The sequence below is a fragment of the Saimiri boliviensis genome, chromosome 19 (assembly GCF_048565385.1).
Source record: "Saimiri boliviensis isolate mSaiBol1 chromosome 19, mSaiBol1.pri, whole genome shotgun sequence".
NCBI classification, from domain to species: Eukaryota; Metazoa; Chordata; class Mammalia; order Primates; family Cebidae; genus Saimiri; species Saimiri boliviensis.
The window spans coordinates 41980671-42001302 of record NC_133467.1 but is presented as its reverse complement, the minus strand read 5'-3'; the positions used below and the strand labels follow the sequence as shown (position 1 = coordinate 42001302).

The following is a 20632-nucleotide window of genomic DNA, read 5'->3' as shown; positions in this document are numbered from 1 at the left end:
TGCCTTCCGTCCCCTCACCTGTATCTGTCATTTCTCCCCATGCTATCTCTTCCCACCTCCCCACCCCCCACCCCTCCCCCATTTCCCCCCAACGGACCCCAGTGTGTAGTGCTACCCTCCCTGTGTCCATGTGTTCTCATTGTTCAACACCCGCCTATGAGTGAGAATATACGGTGTTTGATTTTTTGCTCTTGTGTCAGTTTGCTGAGAATGATGGTTTCCAGGTTCATCCATGTCCCTACAAAGGACGTGAACTCATGTTTTTGATGGCTGCGTAATATTCCATGGTGTATATGTACCACATTTTCCCTATCCAGTCTATCATCGTTGGGCATTTGGGTTGGTTCCAGGTCTTTGCTATTGTAAACAGTGCTGCAATGAACATTCGTGTGCACGTGTCCTTGTAGTAGAATGATTTATAATCCTTTGGATATATACCCAGTAATGGGATTGCTGGGTCAAATGGGATTTCTATTTTTAGGTCCTTGAGGAATCGCCACACTGTCTTCCACAATGGTTGAATTAATTTACATTCCCACCAACAGTGTAAAAGTGTTCCTATTTCTCCACATCCTCTCCAGCATCTGTTGTTTCCCGATTTTTTAATGATCGCCATTCTAACTGGTGTGAGATGGTATCTCAATGTGGTTTTGATTTGCATTTCTCTGATGACCAGTGATGATGAGCATTTTTTCATATGTTTGTTGGCCTCCTGTATGTCTTCTTTTGTAAAGTATCTGTTCATATCCTTCGCCCATTTTCGAAAGGGCTTGTTTGTTTTTTTCTTGTAGATCTGCTTTAGTTCTTTGTAAATTCTGGGTATCAGCCCCTTGTCAGATGGGTAGACTGTAAAAATTGGGAAAAAGTTTTAATTATTTGCACTGACTTAGGTCACAGGATATGCGATCAAGATCTACCGGATGAGGGAGATTTTGTCCCATGGATCTGAAAAGCAGGCTCATTTACTTCTAGGGCGACTTAGTCTAGGGCTCGTTAGAATATTCCTGTCAGAATATCACATTCTTACGCTGAGAATATTTTTCATCCTTGTGCTATGACCGAACACTGATTTGGTCTTGTGTGAAGTGCGATTTGCTTAATGTGACCTGCTCTTCTGATTTGTTGACAGAAGATCGAAAAGATCACGATGAAGAACGGAAATACAGATACAGCAAAAATAAACTTCTTATGAGTCAAGTGGCCTACTATCTGAGCTGCCGGCTGAAGACGAAAGGTAAATTCTATAGGTTCACCATCACGAAAGTGCTGAACAATGTCCTGTCTTGTCTCTGAGAAATGATACATTCTCTTCTTCAAAGTTAATTTAATCCTTCCCATACTTCTAGGAAAGTAGCAATGGGTATTTTAACATTTTGTTAAAGATGGAAGACAGAGGCCAAAGTATTTAGCAACGTTTCCACATCTGCAGTAGGCGGGTGTGGGACTAGTGTTAATATCCCAGCTATTGATTCCTGACACAGGAGCAGAACCACCTGTTTTTCTCAGCAAGAGGATAAATCATGTTGACAAGAATCCTGTCTACCATATAAGATCCTGCAGAACTTATAAGCAAGAAAAAGGCAGAAGTGTTCATTTCCAGGTTTCAGGGTGACTGAGTAGTTAAGCCAAGTTGCTTTAAGGAGGTTGGGAGTGGAGATGAGAAGAGGAAAAGCAGGGAAACGACATCTTCAAATCAATAGGCAAGGCTGTCAGTGACATCCCTCAGTCCCGATTAAACCAATTTGACATCACCAGTTTGTAACCTATCATGTGTTTGGGTTTCTTCTCCCCAGTCACTGGCTTTCTGTGTTCTGCCCCAAATGTAAACATGGTGCCATCTGGCAAGTCTCCTTCCAGAAAAAACACAGAGGTGAACATTCCAGAAGAAAATGAGAAATCCTGCTGCCAACAGGAAGAAAACCGACTGAATGCCGGAGCCAACAAAAGGACACTTCTTAGGAGCCAGGTGGCGGACTTCCTGAACGACCAGCTGAAGATACACGGTGAGTTCTATAGGCTGACCACCACGAAAGTGATCAATGATGTCCTGTGTTGTCTTGAATCACTAACCATTCTCTTCATCAAAATGAATTTTTTCTGCCCATACTTGCAGAAAATAGAAATGGGTATTTTAACATTTTGGTAAAGATGGAAGACAGAGGCCAGAGTGTTTAGCAACTTTTTCATACCTGCAGTAAGGTGGGTTGTGGGACTGGGGATACAATCCCAGCTATTGATTTCTGACCCAGAACCACCTGCTTTTTTCATCAAGAGGCTAAATCCATGTTTACAGGAATCTTCTCAGTACCATATAAGATCCTACAGACAAGAACCATCTAGTCTGTTGGTCTAAATGTCTGAGGCTACTGAACTTCCATTCAGTTTTGGTTTCTGCTGAGGCCCAGTACGCAAAGCTGTGCTCTAGAGACACTGGGGGAAACATGATGATAGCACACAGTGCCTCCTGTGAGGAGCTTGAAGGGAACCCTGCGCCTAATAGAAGCTGTGGTATGTGTATGTGGCATGATCAAGAGCAGGGAGTACCCTGGTACTGATGTACCATGGTACCTCAGCCTTCCAATTAGCTGGGATCAGCGGTGGGTACCACCATGCCTGGCTAATTTTTGTATTTTATGTAGAGGCAAGGTTTCACCACATTGGCCAGGCTGGTCTTGACCTCCTGAAGTCAAGTGGTCTGCCAGCTTGGGCGTCGTAAGTTGCTTGGATTCAAGGTATGAACCACCGTGCTGGCTCCACATATTCTTTTTTAGTAAATGTTGTTAGAATTCATCCATTGGTCCAGTCTCCTATATAAATTTCTCTAAACACTGATTGACCTTGATATATGATGAGGTAGATCAGGATTGCACCAAAGCTTCTGGAAAGTAGATACGGCAAGTCGTGAACATTTTGGGGAAATGTTATAATTGTTTGCACTGACTAAGGTCAGGGGATAGGTGATTAAGAACTACAAGATGAAGGAGAGTTTGTTCCATGGATCTGAGAAGCAGACTCATCTACTTCTAGGGCGACATAGTCTAGGGACCGTTACAACATGGTCACCATAATATCACACTCTTCAATTGAGAATATTCTACACCCTTGAGCTATGACCAGACATTGATTTGGTCTTGTGTGAAGTGAGATTTGCTCAACGAGACCTGCTCTTCTGAATTTGTTTACAGAAGATCAAAAAGATCATGAGGAGGACCAGAAATATGAAGACAAGCAAAATAAACTTCTTATGAGCCAGGTGGCCTGTGACCTGGGCTGCCGGCTGAAGACGGAAGGTAAGTTCTATAAGTTGACCATCACGGAAGTGCTGAAGAGTGTTCTGTGTTTTGTCTGAGAAACGGAACGCTCTCTTCATCAGAATGTATTTCATTTTCCCCATACCTCTAGGCAAATATAACTTTGTATTTTAACATTTTGTTAAAAATGGATGAGAGAGAGGCCAGAGTATGTAGCCACCTTTCCACGTCTGCAGTATGGCGGGTGTGGGACTCAGGGTCAAATCTCAGCTATGGATTCCCGGCACAGGCACAGAACCACCTGTTTTTCTCAGCAAGAGGCTAAATCATGTTGACAGGAATCCTCTCTGTAGCACAGAAGATCCTGCAGACACGTAGCATCTAGGCTGTGGGTCTAAATGGCTGAGGCTCGTGAACTGCCGTTCAGTTGAGGTTTCCGCTGAGGTCCAGCAGGGAAGGCTCCGTTCTCGGGGCCTGGGGGAACTCCGGTGATAGTACACGGTACCCGCCGTGGGAGCTTAAAGAGGACTCCGCTCCGTCCATAATGTGATGGGAGGTGGTCTTTGGAACAAGAGGCGGCATCTGTCCAGTTGCAGAGGACAGAAAGGAGGCTGTGACAGGAGGGCGGTTGTTGGAGTGGAAAGAGCTCTAGATTCAGAAGGAAGGTTCCCAGGCTGTATCTTCAGCAGTGTCTTTAGTAACTGTCGGTGAGCAATTGATTTCTCCTTCCTGACTTTCTGTCTCTTCATCTGCAAAGTCAGGCAAATTTCTCTCTCTCCATCTGCAAAGGCAGATGCCTTGCAGCGTCTGAAGCATTCAAGTGTGCGATCACTTAGGACCGCTTATCCAGATGAGATGAAGCCCCTCGCTGTGTGGTGTTGGAGACAGCGCTTGATGTGCGGGCATTGGGTGTTAGGAAGCGGTTCAGACCGGAGCACTCCCTGTGGCGAGAACGTCCCAGAATAACATAGCAGAAGCCACTGGGAGGGCCTGTGAAGTCACCTGATGTGCAGAGAATTGTGGGACAAGTTTGTTTGTCCTCTCCTAAGGGAAAGAAACGGGTTGTAAATGTGAACTGTGACAGGAAGGCAAGCGTGTCCCTGGGCATCAGATCTGTGTCAGGATGGGGGAGACAGCTGCCAAAGTCCAGAGAGAGGCCCCACAAGCCTCCGGTGATGTGGGAGCAGAAGGTCTTTTCAACATTTGGCCTCCTCTTGACGGTGAGCCTCCGGATCAGAAATGCATTGCCCGGTGGATCAGGAAACCGTGCCAGGGCATTTTGTGAAAGAGAAATCATGAGAGCGTTCAGTAGATCAGGGACCCACACACGGACGTTCGTGTCCCTGTGCACATTGGGCTGACTGTGCTTGCAGAGTGTGAAGTGGGAAATATCTGAACGAACACATCTGTACTTGCAGAAAATGACGCAGATGAGGATGAAGACGTTCATGTCGCAGAGGCTGAGATAATACAGGAGTCACGTGCCCCCAGGTAATGCTGAATAATCAGGGGCAAGTAGTGGGTGGTAAAGTATGGGAAAGTTCTAGAATCTCACCCTCTCTGGTGTCTACCGTGGGCCAAAAGCCTCCGCTCCCTTGGCCACCATACGTTCAGTTGAACCCAACTGAGACACAGGGCGTGGCAGCTGTTGTGGTTCTTTGTATGTGCCGAGTGCCGTGTCTGAATTCTGCAGGGATAACTGAGTCTCTGTTCTTCTCAGCTCCTTTCTGCCCCGTGTGATGAATACCAGCTGCTCCCTTTCTCTCCGGTTCCCATGGCAGCCATGCTCTGTGGCAGAGAGGAGGATTGCCTGTTTCCTCTCAAAGGGAACCTCCCATTTGCCTTCTGAGACCCCCGTCTTATTCCTCCTGTGAAAACCAGCCAGGACTTCGTGGGGTCCAATCCCCCTTTGTTTAACGTTTTGTCATCTCTATACCGTCAGGCTCATCGGGGAGGTGCCAAAGGTTGATGTCCAGAGAGTCCCTGAAGACTCACTGGAGGAATGTGCCATCACTCGTTCAAGTAGCTACGGCCCGACTGACTCCAGCCAGCCTCACGGAGACACCGATGAAATCACGTTTGAGGAAGACCACGTGGACTCTGCACTGGCGGCAGGGAGTCCATCATCTCATGATGTAGTGGAGGATGCTCTGATCATTCTTTCAGGTGACCTCTACATTCCTTGTTTTTGGTACCTCTGTCTAGGCTGGGGAAGATCACCTCGGAAGACGGGCTCTATACACACGGATGGGTTTGAATAAAAATGTGGGATGGGATAGTAAACACAGATGATCGGGGAATTTTTATCTCTTCCTCAGCTCGTGCCGTGCGTTTGTCTCCCAGGCCCAAGTATCAAGTTACCAGACCCCAGGCCAGTGTGACAAACTCACGGTCACCTGAGTGCAGGAGGTGTCCAGTAGGTGTCTGTCAGGTGTCCTAGCTTTGAGTCGGTATCTCTCATCACCTGTAATGATGTCATCTGTCCCTGAACGATGTTCATGGAGTTTCCATTTCTTTTTAAGGAAACGGGGAGCCTTGCCTGTTTATTGGGGGATATCGTTCCCCAGGTTTCACTGCTCCGAGCTTCAGTCTTGATCTCTTTTAAGTCAGCTTGCTTAGCTGCACAGTCACCTTGAAACCAGGATGAAAACATTTGCCCTTTACCTTGCTGGTATGTTTCCGTAAAGCAAGGCTCACCCCGGCTCTCCGCCCCATCAGTGCCACGGCCGGCGCGATTTTTCTTGGTAGCATCACGTGTTGTTTGCTGTTGTTGAGTTGGAGTCTTTTTTTTGTCACCCAGGCTGGAGTGCAGTGGCACCCTCTTGGCTTACTGCAATCTCCGCTTCACGGACTCCAGTGATTCTCCTGCCTCTGCCTCCTGAGTAGCTGGGACCACAGGTGCCCACCACCACACCTGGCTAATTTTTGTATTTTTAGTGGAGACGAGGTTTCACCATATTGGCCAGGCTGGTTTTGAACTCCAGACCTCCAATTTTTGACCCACCTTGTCCTTTCAAATCAAGGATTTTTATTTATTTATTTATTTATTTATTTATTTTTTGAGATGGAGTGTCCCTCTGTCATTCAGGCTGGAGTTCAGTTCCACGATCTCAGGTGACTGCAACCTCTGCCTCCTGGGTTCAGACGATTGTTCTGCCTCAGCCTCCCGAGTTGCTGAGACTGTAGGCGCGTGCCACCGTGCCCAGCTAATTTCTTTGTATTTTTAGTAGAGACAGGCTTTCACCGTGTCAGCCAGGATGGTCCCGATCTCCTGACCTCGTGAAGTGCTCACCTCGGCCTTTCAGAGTGCTGGGATTCCAGGCGTGAGCCACCGTGCCCGGCCCGCAGATTCTTTTTTGTTTGTTTTTGTTTTGTCTTTTATTTATTCCTTCTCCCTAGAGACTGTCAGAAAGGGTCAATGCCGACTCTATTGCCTGTCTTCACGGCGGGGTATCGGGGAAAGTTTTCAATGAGCAATAATCTCATCTCAGATAAAACTCATTGGCTAGGATACTGCCACTGCGCAAAGCTCGCAGATTCTTTTTCGAGCAGGTGTTGTTAGAGTTTACATAGTGTCCGGTTTCATGTCTAGATGCCTGTGACCATTCAGTGACCTTGCTACCTGGTGAGATACGTCAGTGTTGTAGCAACGCTCCCCGAAAATAGTTTGACTAATTTTTGGAGACTTTCTGGGAAAAAATTTGGTTTAACTTTGCATAGACTCGCGGAGAGAATATGGCATTATGGTGTACCTGTACAGGGAGATTTTAGCCCGGGCATCTGGAAAGCAGGCTCATCTACTCACCAGGCTTCATCTAGGGCACCCTGGAATGTTCCTGTCAGAATTCGTATTCTTGCCCTGGGAAGAATTCTGTGCTTGTGCTGTGACTTAACACTGATTTGGTCACATGTGAAGTGTGATGTTCTTCACGTGACCTGCTTTTCTGAATTTGTTTACAGAAGATGGAAGAGATCATGAGGAGGACCAGACATACGAAGACAAGCAAAATAAACTTCTTATGAGCCAGGCGGCCTGCGACCTGGGCTGCCAGCTGAAGACGGAAGGTAAGTTCTATAGGTTGACCATCACGAGTGTGCTGAAGAGTGTTCTGTGTTTTGTCTGAGAAACGGAACGCTCTCTTCATCAGAATGTATTTCATTTTCCCCATACCTCTAGGCAAATATAACTTTGTATTTTAACATTTTGTTAAAAATGGATGAGAGAGAGGCCAGAGTATGTAGCCACCTTTCCACGTCTGCAGTACGGCGGGTGTGGGACTCAGGGTCAAATCTCAGCTATGGATTCCCGGCACAGGCACAGAACCACCTGTTTTTCTCAGCAAGAGGCTAAATCATGTTGACAGGAATCCTCTCTGTAGCACAGAAGATCCTGCAGACACGTAGCATCTAGGCTGTGGGTCTAAATGGCTGAGGCTCGTGAACTGCCGTTCAGTTGAGGTTTCCGCTGAGGTCCGGCAGGGAAGGCTCCGTTCTCGGGGCCTGGGGGAACTCCGGTGATAGTACACGGTACCCGCCGTGGGAGCTTAAAGAGGACTCCGCTCCGTCCATAATGTGATGGGAGGTGGTCTTTGGAACAAGAGGCGGCATCTGTCCAGTTGCAGAGGACAGAAAGGAGGCTGTGACAGGAGGGCGGTTGTTGGAGTGGAAAGAGCTCTGGATTCAGAAGGAAGGTTCCCAGGCTGTATCTTCAGCAGTGTCTTTAGTAACTGTCGGTGAGCAATTGATTTCTCCTTCCTGACTTTCTGTCTCTTCATCTGCAAAGTCAGGCAAATTTCTCTCTCTCCATCTGCAAAGGCAGATGCCTTGCAGCGTCTGAAGCATTCAAGTGTGCGATCACTTAGGACCGCTTATCCAGATGAGATGAAGCCCCTCGCTGTGTGGTGTTGGAGACAGCGCTTGATGTGCGGGCATTGGGTGTTAGGAAGCGGTTCAGACCGGAGCACTCCCTGTGGCGAGAACGTCCCAGAATAACATAGCAGAAGCCACTGGGAGGGCCTGTGAAGTCACCTGATGTGCAGAGAATTGTGGGACAAGTTTGTTTGTCCTCTCCTAAGGGAAAGAAACGGGTTGTAAATGTGAACTGTGACAGGAAGGCAAGCGTGTCCCTGGGCATCAGATCTGTGTCAGGATGGGGGAGACAGCTGCCAAAGTCCAGAGAGAGGCCCCACAAGCCTCCGGTGATGTGGGAGCAGAAGGTCTTTTCAACATTTGGCCTCCTCTTGACGGTGAGCCTCCGGATCAGAAATGCATTGCCCGGTGGATCAGGAAACCGTGCCAGGGCATTTTGTGAAAGAGAAATCATGAGAGCGTTCAGTAGATCAGGGACCCACACACGGACGTTCGTGTCCCTGTGCACATTGGGCTGACTGTGCTTGCAGAGTGTGAAGTGGGAAATATCTGAACGAACACGTCTGTACTTGCAGAAAATGACGCAGATGAGGATGAAGACGTTCATGTCGCAGAGGCTGAGATAATACAGGAGTCACGTGCCCCCAGGTAATGCTGAATAATCAGGGGCAAGTAGTGGGTGGTAAAGTATGGGAAAGTTCTAGAATCTCACCCTCTCTGGTGTCTACCGTGGGCCAAAAGCCTCCGCTCCCTTGGCCACCATACGTTCAGTTGAACCCAACTGAGACACAGGGCGTGGCAGCTGTTGTGGTTCTTTGTATGTGCCGAGTGCCGTGTCTGAATTCTGCAGGGATAACTGAGTCTCTGTTCTTCTCAGCTCCTTTCTGCCCCGTGTGATGAATACCAGCTGCTCCCTTTCTCTCCGGTTCCCATGGCAGCCATGCTCTGTGGCAGAGAGGAGGATTGCCTGTTTCCTCTCAAAGGGAACCTCCCATTTGCCTTCTGAGACCCCCGTCTTATTCCTCCTGTGAAAACCAGCCAGGACTTCGTGGGGTCCAATCCCCCTTTGTTTAACGTTTTGTCATCTCTATACCGTCAGGCTCATCGGGGAGGTGCCAAAGGTTGATGTCCAGAGAGTCCCTGAAGACTCACTGGAGGAATGTGCCATCACTCGTTCAAGTAGCTACGGCCCGACTGACTCCAGCCAGCCTCACGGAGACACCGATGAAATCACGTTTGAGGAAGACCACGTGGACTCTGCACTGGCGGCAGGGAGTCCATCATCTCATGATGTAGTGGAGGATGCTCTGATCATTCTTTCAGGTGACCTCTACATTCCTTGTTTTTGGTACCTCTGTCTAGGCTGGGGAAGATCACCTCGGAAGACGGGCTCTATACACACGGATGGGTTTGAATAAAAATGTGGGATGGGATAGTAAACACAGATGATCGGGGAATTTTTATCTCTTCCTCAGCTCGTGCCGTGCGTTTGTCTCCCAGGCCCAAGTATCAAGTTACCAGACCCCAGGCCAGTGTGACAAACTCACGGTCACCTGAGTGCAGGAGGTGTCCAGTAGGTGTCTGTCAGGTGTCCTAGCTTTGAGTCGGTATCTCTCATCACCTGTAATGATGTCATCTGTCCCTGAACGATGTTCATGGAGTTTCCATTTCTTTTTAAGGAAACGGGGAGCCTTGCCTGTTTATTGGGGGATATCGTTCCCCAGGTTTCACTGCTCCGAGCTTCAGTCTTGATCTCTTTTAAGTCAGCTTGCTTAGCTGCACAGTCACCTTGAAACCAGGATGAAAACATTTGCCCTTTACCTTGCTGGTATGTTTCCGTAAAGCAAGGCTCACCCCGGCTCTCCGCCCCATCAGTGCCACGGCCGGCGCGATTTTTCTTGGTAGCATCACGTGTTGTTTGCTGTTGTTGAGTTGGAGTCTTTTTTTTGTCACCCAGGCTGGAGTGCAGTGGCACCCTCTTGGCTTACTGCAATCTCCGCTTCACGGACTCCAGTGATTCTCCTGCCTCTGCCTCCTGAGTAGCTGGGACCACAGGTGCCCACCACCACACCTGGCTAATTTTTGTATTTTTAGTGGAGACGAGGTTTCACCATATTGGCCAGGCTGGTTTTGAACTCCAGACCTCCAATTTTTGACCCACCTTGTCCTTTCAAATCAAGGATTTTTATTTATTTATTTATTTATTTATTTATTTTTTGAGATGGAGTGTCCCTCTGTCATTCAGGCTGGAGTTCAGTTCCACGATCTCAGGTGACTGCAACCTCTGCCTCCTGGGTTCAGACGATTGTTCTGCCTCAGCCTCCCGAGTTGCTGAGACTGTAGGCGCGTGCCACCGTGCCCAGCTAATTTCTTTGTATTTTTAGTAGAGACAGGCTTTCACCGTGTCAGCCAGGATGGTCCCGATCTCCTGACCTCGTGAAGTGCTCACCTCGGCCTTTCAGAGTGCTGGGATTCCAGGCGTGAGCCACCGTGCCCGGCCCGCAGATTCTTTTTTGTTTGTTTTTGTTTTGTCTTTTATTTATTCCTTCTCCCTAGAGACTGTCAGAAAGGGTCAATGCCGACTCTATTGCCTGTCTTCACGGCGGGGTATCGGGGAAAGTTTTCAATGAGCAATAATCTCATCTCAGATAAAACTCATTGGCTAGGATACTGCCACTGCGCAAAGCTCGCAGATTCTTTTTCGAGCAGGTGTTGTTAGAGTTTACATAGTGTCCGGTTTCATGTCTAGATGCCTGTGACCATTCAGTGACCTTGCTACCTGGTGAGATACGTCAGTGTTGTAGCAACGCTCCCCGAAAATAGTTTGACTAATTTTTGGAGACTTTCTGGGAAAAAATTTGGTTTAACTTTGCATAGACTCGCGGAGAGAATACGGCATTATGGTGTACCTGTACAGGGAGATTTTAGCCCGGGCATCTGGAAAGCAGGCTCATCTACTCACCAGGCTTCATCTAGGGCACCCTGGAATGTTCCTGTCAGAATTCGTATTCTTGCCCTGGGAAGAATTCTGTGCTTGTGCTGTGACTTAACACTGATTTGGTCACATGTGAAGTGTGATGTTCTTCACGTGACCTGCTTTTCTGAATTCGTTTACAGAAGATGGAAGAGATCATGAGGAGGACCAGACATACGAAGACAAGCAAAATAAACTTCTTATGAGCCAGGCGGCCTGCGACCTGGGCTGCCAGCTGAAGACGGAAGGTAAGTTCTATAGGTTGACCATCACGAGTGTGCTGAAGAGTGTTCTGTGTTTTGTCTGAGAAACGGAACGCTCTCTTCATCAGAATGTATTTCATTTTCCCCATACCTCTAGGCAAATATAACTTTGTATTTTAACATTTTGTTAAAAATGGATGAGAGAGAGGCCAGAGTATGTAGCCACCTTTCCACGTCTGCAGTACGGCGGGTGTGGGACTCAGGGTCAAATCTCAGCTATGGATTCCCGGCACAGGCACAGAACCACCTGTTTTTCTCAGCAAGAGGCTAAATCATGTTGACAGGAATCCTCTCTGTAGCACAGAAGATCCTGCAGACACGTAGCATCTAGGCTGTGGGTCTAAATGGCTGAGGCTCGTGAACTGCCGTTCAGTTGAGGTTTCCGCTGAGGTCCGGCAGGGAAGGCTCCGTTCTCGGGGCCTGGGGGAACTCCGGTGATAGTACACGGTACCCGCCGTGGGAGCTTAAAGAGGACTCCGCTCCGTCCATAATGTGATGGGAGGTGGTCTTTGGAACAAGAGGCGGCATCTGTCCAGTTGCAGAGGACAGAAAGGAGGCTGTGACAGGAGGGCGGTTGTTGGAGTGGAAAGAGCTCTGGATTCAGAAGGAAGGTTCCCAGGCTGTATCTTCAGCAGTGTCTTTAGTAACTGTCGGTGAGCAATTGATTTCTCCTTCCTGACTTTCTGTCTCTTCATCTGCAAAGTCAGGCAAATTTCTCTCTCTCCATCTGCAAAGGCAGATGCCTTGCAGCGTCTGAAGCATTCAAGTGTGCGATCACTTAGGACCGCTTATCCAGATGAGATGAAGCCCCTCGCTGTGTGGTGTTGGAGACAGCGCTTGATGTGCGGGCATTGGGTGTTAGGAAGCGGTTCAGACCGGAGCACTCCCTGTGGCGAGAACGTCCCAGAATAACATAGCAGAAGCCACTGGGAGGGCCTGTGAAGTCACCTGATGTGCAGAGAATTGTGGGACAAGTTTGTTTGTCCTCTCCTAAGGGAAAGAAACGGGTTGTAAATGTGAACTGTGACAGGAAGGCAAGCGTGTCCCTGGGCATCAGATCTGTGTCAGGATGGGGGAGACAGCTGCCAAAGTCCAGAGAGAGGCCCCACAAGCCTCCGGTGATGTGGGAGCAGAAGGTCTTTTCAACATTTGGCCTCCTCTTGACGGTGAGCCTCCGGATCAGAAATGCATTGCCCGGTGGATCAGGAAACCGTGCCAGGGCATTTTGTGAAAGAGAAATCATGAGAGCGTTCAGTAGATCAGGGACCCACACACGGACGTTCGTGTCCCTGTGCACATTGGGCTGACTGTGCTTGCAGAGTGTGAAGTGGGAAATATCTGAACGAACACGTCTGTACTTGCAGAAAATGACGCAGATGAGGATGAAGACGTTCATGTCGCAGAGGCTGAGATAATACAGGAGTCACGTGCCCCCAGGTAATGCTGAATAATCAGGGGCAAGTAGTGGGTGGTAAAGTATGGGAAAGTTCTAGAATCTCACCCTCTCTGGTGTCTACCGTGGGCCAAAAGCCTCCGCTCCCTTGGCCACCATACGTTCAGTTGAACCCAACTGAGACACAGGGCGTGGCAGCTGTTGTGGTTCTTTGTATGTGCCGAGTGCCGTGTCTGAATTCTGCAGGGATAACTGAGTCTCTGTTCTTCTCAGCTCCTTTCTGCCCCGTGTGATGAATACCAGCTGCTCCCTTTCTCTCCGGTTCCCATGGCAGCCATGCTCTGTGGCAGAGAGGAGGATTGCCTGTTTCCTCTCAAAGGGAACCTCCCATTTGCCTTCTGAGACCCCCGTCTTATTCCTCCTGTGAAAACCAGCCAGGACTTCGTGGGGTCCAATCCCCCTTTGTTTAACGTTTTGTCATCTCTATACCGTCAGGCTCATCGGGGAGGTGCCAAAGGTTGATGTCCAGAGAGTCCCTGAAGACTCACTGGAGGAATGTGCCATCACTCGTTCAAGTAGCTACGGCCCGACTGACTCCAGCCAGCCTCACGGAGACACCGATGAAATCACGTTTGAGGAAGACCACGTGGACTCTGCACTGGCGGCAGGGAGTCCATCATCTCATGATGTAGTGGAGGATGCTCTGATCATTCTTTCAGGTGACCTCTACATTCCTTGTTTTTGGTACCTCTGTCTAGGCTGGGGAAGATCACCTCGGAAGACGGGCTCTATACACACGGATGGGTTTGAATAAAAATGTGGGATGGGATAGTAAACACAGATGATCGGGGAATTTTTATCTCTTCCTCAGCTCGTGCCGTGCGTTTGTCTCCCAGGCCCAAGTATCAAGTTACCAGACCCCAGGCCAGTGTGACAAACTCACGGTCACCTGAGTGCAGGAGGTGTCCAGTAGGTGTCTGTCAGGTGTCCTAGCTTTGAGTCGGTATCTCTCATCACCTGTAATGATGTCATCTGTCCCTGAACGATGTTCATGGAGTTTCCATTTCTTTTTAAGGAAACGGGGAGCCTTGCCTGTTTATTGGGGGATATCGTTCCCCAGGTTTCACTGCTCCGAGCTTCAGTCTTGATCTCTTTTAAGTCAGCTTGCTTAGCTGCACAGTCACCTTGAAACCAGGATGAAAACATTTGCCCTTTACCTTGCTGGTATGTTTCCGTAAAGCAAGGCTCACCCCGGCTCTCCGCCCCATCAGTGCCACGGCCGGCGCGATTTTTCTTGGTAGCATCACGTGTTGTTTGCTGTTGTTGAGTTGGAGTCTTTTTTTTGTCACCCAGGCTGGAGTGCAGTGGCACCCTCTTGGCTTACTGCAATCTCCGCTTCACGGACTCCAGTGATTCTCCTGCCTCTGCCTCCTGAGTAGCTGGGACCACAGGTGCCCACCACCACACCTGGCTAATTTTTGTATTTTTAGTGGAGACGAGGTTTCACCATATTGGCCAGGCTGGTTTTGAACTCCAGACCTCCAATTTTTGACCCACCTTGTCCTTTCAAATCAAGGATTTTTATTTATTTATTTATTTATTTATTTATTTTTTGAGATGGAGTGTCCCTCTGTCATTCAGGCTGGAGTTCAGTTCCACGATCTCAGGTGACTGCAACCTCTGCCTCCTGGGTTCAGACGATTGTTCTGCCTCAGCCTCCCGAGTTGCTGAGACTGTAGGCGCGTGCCACCGTGCCCAGCTAATTTCTTTGTATTTTTAGTAGAGACAGGCTTTCACCGTGTCAGCCAGGATGGTCCCGATCTCCTGACCTCGTGAAGTGCTCACCTCGGCCTTTCAGAGTGCTGGGATTCCAGGCGTGAGCCACCGTGCCCGGCCCGCAGATTCTTTTTTGTTTGTTTTTGTTTTGTCTTTTATTTATTCCTTCTCCCTAGAGACTGTCAGAAAGGGTCAATGCCGACTCTATTGCCTGTCTTCACGGCGGGGTATCGGGGAAAGTTTTCAATGAGCAATAATCTCATCTCAGATAAAACTCATTGGCTAGGATACTGCCACTGCGCAAAGCTCGCAGATTCTTTTTCGAGCAGGTGTTGTTAGAGTTTACATAGTGTCCGGTTTCATGTCTAGATGCCTGTGACCATTCAGTGACCTTGCTACCTGGTGAGATACGTCAGTGTTGTAGCAACGCTCCCCGAAAATAGTTTGACTAATTTTTGGAGACTTTCTGGGAAAAAATTTGGTTTAACTTTGCATAGACTCGCGGAGAGAATACGGCATTATGGTGTACCTGTACAGGGAGATTTTAGCCCGGGCATCTGGAAAGCAGGCTCATCTACTCACCAGGCTTCATCTAGGGCACCCTGGAATGTTCCTGTCAGAATTCGTATTCTTGCCCTGGGAAGAATTCTGTGCTTGTGCTGTGACTTAACACTGATTTGGTCACATGTGAAGTGTGATGTTCTTCACGTGACCTGCTTTTCTGAATTTGTTTACAGAAGATGGAAGAGATCATGAGGAGGACCAGACATACGAAGACAAGCAAAATAAACTTCTTATGAGCCAGGCGGCCTGCGACCTGGGCTGCCAGCTGAAGACGGAAGGTAAGTTCTATAGGTTGACCATCACGAGTGTGCTGAAGAGTGTTCTGTGTTTTGTCTGAGAAACGGAACGCTCTCTTCATCAGAATGTATTTCATTTTCCCCATACCTCTAGGCAAATATAACTTTGTATTTTAACATTTTGTTAAAAATGGATGAGAGAGAGGCCAGAGTATGTAGCCACCTTTCCACGTCTGCAGTACGGCGGGTGTGGGACTCAGGGTCAAATCTCAGCTATGGATTCCCGGCACAGGCACAGAACCACCTGTTTTTCTCAGCAAGAGGCTAAATCATGTTGACAGGAATCCTCTCTGTAGCACAGAAGATCCTGCAGACACGTAGCATCTAGGCTGTGGGTCTAAATGGCTGAGGCTCGTGAACTGCCGTTCAGTTGAGGTTTCCGCTGAGGTCCGGCAGGGAAGGCTCCGTTCTCGGGGCCTGGGGGAACTCCGGTGATAGTACACGGTACCCGCCGTGGGAGCTTAAAGAGGACTCCGCTCCGTCCATAATGTGATGGGAGGTGGTCTTTGGAACAAGAGGCGGCATCTGTCCAGTTGCAGAGGACAGAAAGGAGGCTGTGACAGGAGGGCGGTTGTTGGAGTGGAAAGAGCTCTGGATTCAGAAGGAAGGTTCCCAGGCTGTATCTTCAGCAGTGTCTTTAGTAACTGTCGGTGAGCAATTGATTTCTCCTTCCTGACTTTCTGTCTCTTCATCTGCAAAGTCAGGCAAATTTCTCTCTCTCCATCTGCAAAGGCAGATGCCTTGCAGCGTCTGAAGCATTCAAGTGTGCGATCACTTAGGACCGCTTATCCAGATGAGATGAAGCCCCTCGCTGTGTGGTGTTGGAGACAGCGCTTGATGTGCGGGCATTGGGTGTTAGGAAGCGGTTCAGACCGGAGCACTCCCTGTGGCGAGAACGTCCCAGAATAACATAGCAGAAGCCACTGGGAGGGCCTGTGAAGTCACCTGATGTGCAGAGAATTGTGGGACAAGTTTGTTTGTCCTCTCCTAAGGGAAAGAAACGGGTTGTAAATGTGAACTGTGACAGGAAGGCAAGCGTGTCCCTGGGCATCAGATCTGTGTCAGGATGGGGGAGACAGCTGCCAAAGTCCAGAGAGAGGCCCCACAAGCCTCCGGTGATGTGGGAGCAGAAGGTCTTTTCAACATTTGGCCTCCTCTTGACGGTGAGCCTCCGGATCAGAAATGCATTGCCCGGTGGATCAGGAAACCGTGCCAGGGCATTTTGTGAAAGAGAAATCATGAGAGCGTTCAGTAGATCAGGGACCCACACACGGACGTTCGTGTCCCTGTGCACATTGGGCTGACTGTGCTTGCAGAGTGTGAAGTGGGAAATATCTGAACGAACACGTCTGTACTTGCAGAAAATGACGCAGATGAGGATGAAGACGTTCATGTCGCAGAGGCTGAGATAATACAGGAGTCACGTGCCCCCAGGTAATGCTGAATAATCAGGGGCAAGTAGTGGGTGGTAAAGTATGGGAAAGTTCTAGAATCTCACCCTCTCTGGTGTCTACCGTGGGCCAAAAGCCTCCGCTCCCTTGGCCACCATACGTTCAGTTGAACCCAACTGAGACACAGGGCGTGGCAGCTGTTGTGGTTCTTTGTATGTGCCGAGTGCCGTGTCTGAATTCTGCAGGGATAACTGAGTCTCTGTTCTTCTCAGCTCCTTTCTGCCCCGTGTGATGAATACCAGCTGCTCCCTTTCTCTCCGGTTCCCATGGCAGCCATGCTCTGTGGCAGAGAGGAGGATTGCCTGTTTCCTCTCAAAGGGAACCTCCCATTTGCCTTCTGAGACCCCCGTCTTATTCCTCCTGTGAAAACCAGCCAGGACTTCGTGGGGTCCAATCCCCCTTTGTTTAACGTTTTGTCATCTCTATACCGTCAGGCTCATCGGGGAGGTGCCAAAGGTTGATGTCCAGAGAGTCCCTGAAGACTCACTGGAGGAATGTGCCATCACTCGTTCAAGTAGCTACGGCCCGACTGACTCCAGCCAGCCTCACGGAGACACCGATGAAATCACGTTTGAGGAAGACCACGTGGACTCTGCACTGGCGGCAGGGAGTCCATCATCTCATGATGTAGTGGAGGATGCTCTGATCATTCTTTCAGGTGACCTCTACATTCCTTGTTTTTGGTACCTCTGTCTAGGCTGGGGAAGATCACCTCGGAAGACGGGCTCTATACACACGGATGGGTTTGAATAAAAATGTGGGATGGGATAGTAAACACAGATGATCGGGGAATTTTTATCTCTTCCTCAGCTCGTGCCGTGCGTTTGTCTCCCAGGCCCAAGTATCAAGTTACCAGACCCCAGGCCAGTGTGACAAACTCACGGTCACCTGAGTGCAGGAGGTGTCCAGTAGGTGTCTGTCAGGTGTCCTAGCTTTGAGTCGGTATCTCTCATCACCTGTAATGATGTCATCTGTCCCTGAACGATGTTCATGGAGTTTCCATTTCTTTTTAAGGAAACGGGGAGCCTTGCCTGTTTATTGGGGGATATCGTTCCCCAGGTTTCACTGCTCCGAGCTTCAGTCTTGATCTCTTTTAAGTCAGCTTGCTTAGCTGCACAGTCACCTTGAAACCAGGATGAAAACATTTGCCCTTTACCTTGCTGGTATGTTTCCGTAAAGCAAGGCTCACCCCGGCTCTCCGCCCCATCAGTGCCACGGCCGGCGCGATTTTTCTTGGTAGCATCACGTGTTGTTTGCTGTTGTTGAGTTGGAGTCTTTTTTTTGTCACCCAGGCTGGAGTGCAGTGGCACCCTCTTGGCTTACTGCAATCTCCGCTTCACGGACTCCAGTGATTCTCCTGCCTCTGCCTCCTGAGTAGCTGGGACCACAGGTGCCCACCACCACACCTGGCTAATTTTTGTATTTTTAGTGGAGACGAGGTTTCACCATATTGGCCAGGCTGGTTTTGAACTCCAGACCTCCAATTTTTGACCCACCTTGTCCTTTCAAATCAAGGATTTTTTTTTATTTATTTATTTATTTATTTATTTTTTGAGATGGAGTGTCCCTCTGTCATTCAGGCTGGAGTTCAGTTCCACGATCTCAGGTGACTGCAACCTCTGCCTCCTGGGTTCAGACGATTGTTCTGCCTCAGCCTCCCGAGTTGCTGAGACTGTAGGCGCGTGCCACCGTGCCCAGCTAATTTCTTTGTATTTTTAGTAGAGACAGGCTTTCACCGTGTCAGCCAGGATGGTCCCGATCTCCTGACCTCGTGAAGTGCTCACCTCGGCCTTTCAGAGTGCTGGGATTCCAGGCGTGAGCCACCGTGCCCGGCCCGCAGATTCTTTTTTGTTTGTTTTTGTTTTGTCTTTTATTTATTCCTTCTCCCTAGAGACTGTCAGAAAGGGTCAATGCCGACTCTATTGCCTGTCTTCACGGCGGGGTATCGGGGAAAGTTTTCAATGAGCAATAATCTCATCTCAGATAAAACTCATTGGCTAGGATACTGCCACTGCGCAAAGCTCGCAGATTCTTTTTCGAGCAGGTGTTGTTAGAGTTTACATAGTGTCCGGTTTCATGTCTAGATGCCTGTGACCATTCAGTGACCTTGCTACCTGGTGAGATACGTCAGTGTTGTAGCAACGCTCCCCGAAAATAGTTTGACTAATTTTTGGAGACTTTCTGGGAAAAAATTTGGTTTAACTTTGCATAGACTCGCGGAGAGAATACGGCATTATGGTGTACCTGTACAGGGAGATTTTAGCCCGGGCATCTGGAAAGCAGGCTCATCTACTCACCAGGCTTCATCTAGGGCACCCTGGAATGTTCCTGTCAGAATTCGTATTCTTGCCCTGGGAAGAATTCTGTGCTTGTGCTGTGACTTAACACTGATTTGGTCACATGTGAAGTGTGATGTTCTTCACGTGACCTGCTTTTCTGAATTTGTTTACAGAAGATGGAAGAGATCATGAGGAGGACCAGACATACGAAGACAAGCAAAATAAACTTCTTATGAGCCAGGCGGCCTGCGACCTGGGCTGCCAGCTGAAGACGGAAGGTAAGTTCTATAGGTTGACCATCACGAGTGTGCTGAAGAGTGTTCTGTGTTTTGTCTGAGAAACGGAACGCTCTCTTCATCAGAATGTATTTCATTTTCCCCATACCTCTAGGCAAATATAACTTTGTATTTTAACATTTTGTTAAAAATGGATGAGAGAGAGGCCAGAGTATGTAGCCACCTTTCCACGTCTGCAGTACGGCGGGTGTGGGACTCAGGGTCAAATCTCAGCTATGGATTCCCGGCACAGGCACAGAACCACCTGTTTTTCTCAGCAAGAGGCTAAATCATGTTGACAGGAATCCTCTCTGTAGCACAGAAGATCCTGCAGACACGTAGCATCTAGGCTGTGGGTCTAAATGGCTGAGGCTCGTGAACTGCCGTTCAGTTGAGGTTTCCGCTGAGGTCCGGCAGGGAAGGCTCCGTTCTCGGGGCCTGGGGGAACTCCGGTGATAGTACACGGTACCCGCCGTGGGAGCTTAAAGAGGACTCCGCTCCGTCCATAATGTGATGGGAGGTGGTCTTTGGAACAAGAGGCGGCATCTGTCCAGTTGCAGAGGACAGAAAGGAGGCTGTGACAGGAGGGCGGTTGTTGGAGTGGAAAGAGCTCTGGATTCAGAAGGAAGGTTCCCAGGCTGTATCTTCAGCAGTGTCTTTAGTAACTGTCGGTGAGCAATTGATTTCTCCTTCCTGACTTTCTGTCTCTTCATCTGCAAAGTCAGGCAAATTTCTCTCTCTCCATCTGCAAAGGCAGATGCCTTGCAGCGTCTGAAGCATTCAAGTGTGCGATCACTTAGGACCGCTTATCCAGATGAGATGAAGCCCCTCGCTGTGTGGTGTTGGAGACAGCGCTTGATGTGCGGGCATTGGGTGTTAGGAAGCGGTTCAGACCGGAGCACTCCCTGTGGCGAGAACGTCCCAGAATAACATAGCAGAAGCCACTGGGAGGGCCTGTGAAGTCACCTGATGTGCAGAGAATTGTGGGACAAGTTTGTTTGTCCTCTCCTAAGGGAAAGAAACGGGTTGTAAATGTGAACTGTGACAGGAAGGCAAGCGTGTCCCTGGGCATCAGATCTGTGTCAGGATGGGGGAGACAGCTGCCAAAGTCCAGAGAGAGGCCCCACAAGCCTCCGGTGATGTGGGAGCAGAAGGTCTTTTCAACATTTGGCCTCCTCTTGACGGTGAGCCTCCGGATCAGAAATGCATTGCCCGGTGGATCAGGAAACCGTGCCAGGGCA

At 49.0% G+C, this 20632-nt stretch overlaps 1 protein-coding gene and 4 non-coding genes across 24 annotated transcripts in view; 1 reads left to right on the top strand and 4 right to left on the bottom strand.

Moving 5' to 3' along the window:
- Positions 1-20632, top strand: part of LOC141582140 (NBPF family member NBPF1-like) — a 60808-nt gene that overhangs the window by 27001 nt on the left and 13175 nt on the right. For all 20 annotated transcript variants that reach the window (XM_074389649.1, XM_074389657.1, XM_074389647.1 and 17 more), the window contains 15 exons: positions 1130-1234; positions 1794-2003; positions 3186-3290; positions 4670-4742; positions 5194-5417; positions 7212-7316; positions 8696-8768; positions 9220-9443; positions 11238-11342; positions 12722-12794; positions 13246-13469; positions 15264-15368; positions 16748-16820; positions 17272-17495; positions 19290-19394. In XM_074389649.1, coding sequence (XP_074245750.1) covers positions 1130-1234; positions 1794-2003; positions 3186-3290; positions 4670-4742; positions 5194-5417; positions 7212-7316; positions 8696-8768; positions 9220-9443; positions 11238-11342; positions 12722-12794; positions 13246-13469; positions 15264-15368; positions 16748-16820; positions 17272-17495; positions 19290-19394 — 2028 coding nt within the window. The remainder of the gene's footprint in view (positions 1-1129; positions 1235-1793; positions 2004-3185; positions 3291-4669; positions 4743-5193; positions 5418-7211; positions 7317-8695; positions 8769-9219; positions 9444-11237; positions 11343-12721; positions 12795-13245; positions 13470-15263; positions 15369-16747; positions 16821-17271; positions 17496-19289; positions 19395-20632) is intronic.
- LOC141582327 (U4 spliceosomal RNA) lies at positions 6642-6782 on the bottom strand. The gene has a single exon (XR_012515196.1). It is a non-coding gene; the product is annotated as a U4 spliceosomal RNA (small nuclear RNA).
- LOC141582326 (U4 spliceosomal RNA) lies at positions 10668-10808 on the bottom strand. The gene has a single exon (XR_012515195.1). It is a non-coding gene; the product is annotated as a U4 spliceosomal RNA (small nuclear RNA).
- Positions 14694-14834, bottom strand: LOC141582325 (U4 spliceosomal RNA). Its single transcript, XR_012515194.1, has one exon. It is a non-coding gene; the product is annotated as a U4 spliceosomal RNA (small nuclear RNA).
- LOC141582324 (U4 spliceosomal RNA) lies at positions 18720-18860 on the bottom strand. The gene has a single exon (XR_012515193.1). It is a non-coding gene; the product is annotated as a U4 spliceosomal RNA (small nuclear RNA).